The sequence below is a fragment of the Nicotiana sylvestris genome, chromosome 2 (assembly GCF_000393655.2).
Source record: "Nicotiana sylvestris chromosome 2, ASM39365v2, whole genome shotgun sequence".
In the NCBI taxonomy this organism is placed as follows: domain Eukaryota; kingdom Viridiplantae; phylum Streptophyta; class Magnoliopsida; order Solanales; family Solanaceae; genus Nicotiana; species Nicotiana sylvestris.
Window position 1 is genome coordinate 141,659,699 of NC_091058.1, and position 5,881 is coordinate 141,665,579.

A 5,881-nucleotide genomic window follows, 5' to 3' on the forward strand; every position below is an offset into this window, starting at 1 on the left:
CCTGAAGGCCTGGAATCACGATAGGCACAGTTGATGCCTGCATTGGTGCTGCTGCAGCTTCCATAACTGGGACTTGATCGGGAACTGGGGTAGTTGGTGGGTCTACCGGTGCTTCTCTAGCTGCTCTGCCCCTGCCACGGCCTCGACCGCGACCTCGGCCTCTGGTGGCCTCAAATGGTAGCACTGGTGGTCGTCCACCCCGTCCGGTAGATTTTGGTCCTCACCATCTGTGAGAGAATAGAACAACGGAAGTTTAGTACTCTGATCAACAAGTTCGCACGACAAGAATTTTAGGAATATGAAGTTTTTCCTAAAGGTTCTGCAGCCTCTCGAGGATAAATACAGACGTCTCCGTACCGATCCGCAAGACTTTATTAAACCGACTCAAGACTCGCGAGACCTGTGTAACCTAGGCTCTGATTCCAACTTGTTACGACCCCAAATATCGATCGTGATGGCACCTATCATAGTACTAGGCAAGCCGACAACCCATAATCACATCTCATTTACCAATAACATTAAGCCATTTTTCTAACATAAGTTTTAAATGCATAATCCATTATAAGTATTAAAATGATAGAAATATGCGGAAAATCAACATAGCCACTACTACACAGCCCAACAAATCTGGTGTCACGAGTCTAGAGCCTCTAATACATAATTGAACATCTAGTACATCATGTCTAGGAAATGCAAAAATAAACTGGATAGGGAGGAGATAACAGGGCTGCGGATGCCATGCAGCTACCTCGTAATCTCTGGTGAATACTGACTCGGCAGAAAGTCCTCACTCTGCCCCTCGGGCACCTGGATCTGCACACAAGGTGCAGGGAGTAACGTGAGTACGCCAACTCATTAAGTAACTAAAGTAAAGACTGAAGATAGTGACGTGCAGTTAAAAACATATAACTAAAAATAGCAACGGGATTATTGCTCAACTTTACAGTTTAAAACCAGCTTTCGTCATAAGATCCACACGTTCAATTTAAAGCTTGAAATCATATACTTAGTAGTATTTCCAATAGAGGCTTTGTTTAAAAGAAGAGTGAAATAGTGAAAATAGCATAACAAAGCCTCTCGGGCAAGGAATCACTCAGAGTATGGCCTCTCGGGAAGCCTCTCAGTCACTCGGGACTTAACTCTCGTCACTTAGTACTCACTCTCAGCACTCGGCTCCTCATAATAACAGAAATCATAGTAACTGCTGCGGCGTGCAGCCCGATCCATATATATAGTCGACTGCGCTCACTGGGGGTGTGCAGACTCTGGAGGGGCTCCTACAGCCCAAACATTATATTGCTGCGGCGTGCAGCCCGATACAATATATATATATATATATCGCTGCGGCATGCAGCCCGATACATATAAGCATCGCTGCAGCGTGTAGCCCGATCCATAGCTCACATATATATAAATATCCACACAATTAGGCTCTCGACCTCTCTCAGTCATTAACCTCACCGCCTCTCAAACATAACAATATAACTTAGGGAACTCAGCCCACACAGCCCGCACAATAGGAGCGGAATGATAAAACCAGTTTTAAACATTTGACAGGTAAAAACATGACTGAGGATATGCTTTAAATAAGTAAAGTGAGGAAAATAGCCAAAGTGCCCCTAAGGATCTCTACAGATCGGCACAAGGCCCCAAACATGGCATATAGCCCATAATACAGTATAAATGACTGAAGCATAGAGTAATATAGATTTCCAAATCAATTATGCGGTTTAATAGTCTTTACGGGACGGACCAAGTCACAATCCCTACTGGTGCATGCCCACACGCTCGTCACCTAGCATGTGTGTCACCACTTTTATCAAATCAAGTCAAATACCGGGGTTTTGTACCCTCAGTTCCAGATTTACAATGGTTACTTACCTCAAACTGGTGAAAATACTACTCTGTGATGCCCTTGCCCCTCAAATCGGTCTCCACTAGCGTCGAATCTAACCAAAATCAGTACGAATACGTCACAATATGCTAAGGGAACAAAGCCCAAGCAAAAACAATCGAAAAATACCAAAAATCCCTAAATTAGAAAAATCCGAGCCCCGGACCCACTTCTCAAAACTAAGAAATTTTCACATCATTTGACTCCTCATCTCCCCACGAGTTTATACATATCAAAAACAAAATCGGAGTCCAAATGACCCCTCAAATCTCCATTTAAAGCCCTCTTAAACTCAAGCCCTAAACCTCCATTTTTAATCCTTTAATTCCTTAAATTTTTGTCCCAATCCATGAAAAATTACTATAGAAGTGTGTTTTAAGTCCAAAATCCTTACCTCAACGAAGTCTCCTTGATTTCCCTCTTCAAAATCGCCCAAAGCTCCCAATTCCGAGTTCAAAAATGGTTAAACCCTTCAAAAATCGCGAAGGATAAAATATATACCTTCTACCCAGGCTTTTCCGCATTTGCGGTCCAAAACCCTCTTCGGCAGTACCGTTTATGCAATCAAACCAACCACTTCTGCGGTCCCTCACTTAATAGCCAGAATCGCATCTGCGATAGAAATTTTGCATCTGTGGCTTCGCAGATGCGGCCACCTTGACCGCTTCTGCAGAAACTGCTCGCCAAACTAACTTTCGCATCTACGGCCTCCCCCCTCACACGTGCGGCACCGCACCTGCGGTCCCCAAACCGCAAGTGCGAAAACACTAGAAGCAGCAATATCAGCTGCTGCAACCAAGTTCCAAATTCTCCGATAACCACCCGAAATGATCCCGAGGCCCCTGGGACCTCAACCAAAAGCAAAATCATAACCCGATAACTTATTCAAACTTGTTCCAATCATCAAATCACCTCAAACAACATCAAATCTACCAAATCACATTGAATTCAAGCCTAAGTTTCTAAAATCTTCTAAAATACGCTTTTGACCAAAAACCCAGCCAAACCACGTTCGAATGACCTGAAATTTTGCACACACATCTCAAATGACCTAACGAAACTATTGCAACTCTCGGAATTCCATTCCAACCCCTATATCAAAATCTCTCCTATTAACCGGAAATCGCCAAAATATCACTTTTGCCAATTCAAGCCTAAATCTACTACGGACCTCCAAAATCTATTCCGATCACGCTCCTAAGTCATAAATCACCTCCCGAAGCTAACCAAACCATTGGAACTCACATCCGAGCCCTCTAATACATAAGTCATTATCCGGTTGACTTTTTCAACTTAAACCTTCTTAAAAGAGACTAAGTGTCTCATTTCTTACCAAATCCTCTCTGAACTCAAACTGATCAATCCGATCACATAAAACTCGGATGGCGAAGCATAAAGAAGAGAAATGGGGGAAACAGAGTGGTAACTCATGAGACAACTGGTTGGGTCGTCACACACGACATCTTGAGTACTTAATATAAAAGAAATTGAGTTTATTAATCATATAACGTTTAGTGATTAAAGGTTATAATGACATCTATTTAGTCCATTTATATTATTAAAATGGTAACCCGGCCTGAGAGGGAGGTAACCATTTTGGTGAGATTAATTGAAGTGATATAGTAAACCTTTAAGTTAAAATTATCTTATGCCCACAGGTACGGATAAATTTTTATGTATTTTGGTTTACTAGTCTAATAAAGTTAGTAAATTCTATGCATGGGTTGCAACCTCTGCCCACAGGAAGGTCTAGAATTTACTATGAATCGGTATTTTACGTGATTCACCTTTGATGGATTGTACTTTATAGCTTATGTATGTTTATCCTTGTTTTGCAGTCTTAACCGCTATTTCTACTGCTATTTTTAATGAGAATGCTCGAATTCCAATACTTTCTGGTGACAATTATACTAAATGGAAGGAGAAAGTCCTTCTCACTTTAGGGTGCTCGGATCTGGACCTGGCGCTTTGTGTGGATGAACCACTTATCCCCACGGAATCAAGTACGCCAGCTGCTAAGGCTAATTATAAGCGGTGGAAGCGATCTAATCGCTTGAGTTTAATGCTCATAAAAGCTCACATAAGCCAAAGCATTAGGGGTTCTATCCCTAACAGCGATAAGGTCAAAGCTTACGTGAAGGCAATTGATGAACAATTCGTAAGCTCTGACAAGGCATTGGCCAGCACCCTTATGAATGGCTCTCAAGTATGACTTTCGATAGAAGTCGTACAGTGCGTGAGCACATTATGGGGATGAGAGACATTGCTGCTAAACTCAAGTCCCTTGTGGTGGATATGTCTGAACTATTTCATGTGCATTTCATTCTCAACTCCCTTCCTGCGGAATATGGTCCATTCAAGATTTCTTACAACACACATAAGGATAAATGGTCAATCAATGAACTTTTGACCATGTGTGTTCAAGAAGAAGAGAGGTTGAAGCATGAGATACCTGAAAGTGTTAATATGGTGACTCGTGGTAAGAGAAATGCAAAGAAGGGCAAAAGTGTTCCCATGAAGAAGAAAAACACCTTTGACAAAGATGTTTGTCGTTTCTGTAATAAGAAGGGAATTGGAAGAAGGATTGCCTGAAATACAAGAAATGGCTTGAGAAGAAAGGTAATTTTACCTTTGTATGTTATGAATCTAATTTTACTGAAGTTTCTGATAATACATGGTGGATTGATTCTGGTTCTACAATTCACATTGCCAAAATCATGCAGGGCTTTCTAACTCAGAGGAAGTCGATAGGAAGTGAACAATACGTCTATTCTGGCAATAGGACACGTTCACGTTTGGAAGAAGTGGGGATTTATTGGCTCATTTTGAAGGACGGTTTTTACTTAGATTTAGAAAATACTTTTTATATTCCAGAATATTCTAGAAATTTAATTTCTCTTTCAAGACTATCGATTAGTGGATATGATTTGAATTTTCATTATCCTTCTGTGAAACTTTTGAAAGATAATAAAGTTATTGGTTTGGGAAATTTGAATGAAAATTTATATAAATTTGAGATAGACCCCACATTTGAATGCAATGTTTTAACTTTGCATGATAAAGAAATTGGCACTAAGTGATGTATTATCAATGAGAACTCATCTAGTCTTTGGCACAATAGATTAGGACACATATCTATTGATAGAGTCAAAAGGTTGGTTAATTATGGAGTTCTAAAAGCTCTTGATTTTTCTGACTTTGGGACTTGTGTGGACTGCATAAAGGGTAAGCAGACCAACAAATCAACTAAAGGTGCCAAAAGGAGTTCTCAATTACTTGAGATCATACATACAGACATATGTGGACCTTTTCCTACCCCTTGCTTGAATGGTGAGAGATATGTTATCTCGTTTATTGATGACTATTCAAGATATATGTATCTCTATTTTTTGTTTAACAAATCAGAACAACTTGATGCTTTTAATGTTTACAAAACAGAAGTAGAGAAACAAACTGGTGCTCAGATCAAAATTGTAAGATCTGATAAGGGTGGAGAATATTACGGTAGGTACACAGATAAGGGACAAGTTAAGGGTCCATTTGCTGAGTTCCTTGAAAGTGAAGGTATAATTGCTCAATATACTATGCCAGGAACACCACAATAAAATGGTGTGGCAGAAAGAAGGAACCTGACATTAATAGATATTAAGAAGCATGATTAGCAGATCAAGTTTACCTTTATCCTTATGGAGTGAAGCCTTAAAAACCACTGTGTATATTTTAAATAAGGTTTCATCTAAGGCTGTCCCCAAGACACATTTTGAGTTATGGAAAGGATGGAAACCTAGTTTAAATCATTTACACATTTGAGGATGTCCAACTGAAGTGAGGGTTTATAACCTACAACTAAAGAAGTTGGATGAAAGAACAATAAGCGGTTATTTTATAGGCTATGCATTTAACTCTAAGGGATTTAGGTTTTATTGTCCTTCTCATTCTCCTAAAATTGTTGAAGCTAGAAACGCTAAATTTCTTGAGGAACATGAA

The 5,881-nt window shown here is 40.1% G+C and overlaps 1 protein-coding gene across 1 annotated transcript; it reads left to right on the top strand.

The window, feature by feature from the left end:
• The first annotated feature begins 4,102 nt into the window (after positions 1 to 4,102).
• On the top strand, positions 4,103 to 5,499 carry LOC138885697 (uncharacterized). Its single transcript, XM_070166674.1, has 3 exons — positions 4,103 to 4,451; positions 4,556 to 4,729; positions 5,300 to 5,499. Exons 1-3 carry the CDS (start codon positions 4,103 to 4,105, stop codon positions 5,497 to 5,499), a joined length of 723 nt encoding a protein of 240 aa, XP_070022775.1.
• Positions 5,500 to 5,881: the final 382 nt, after the last annotated feature.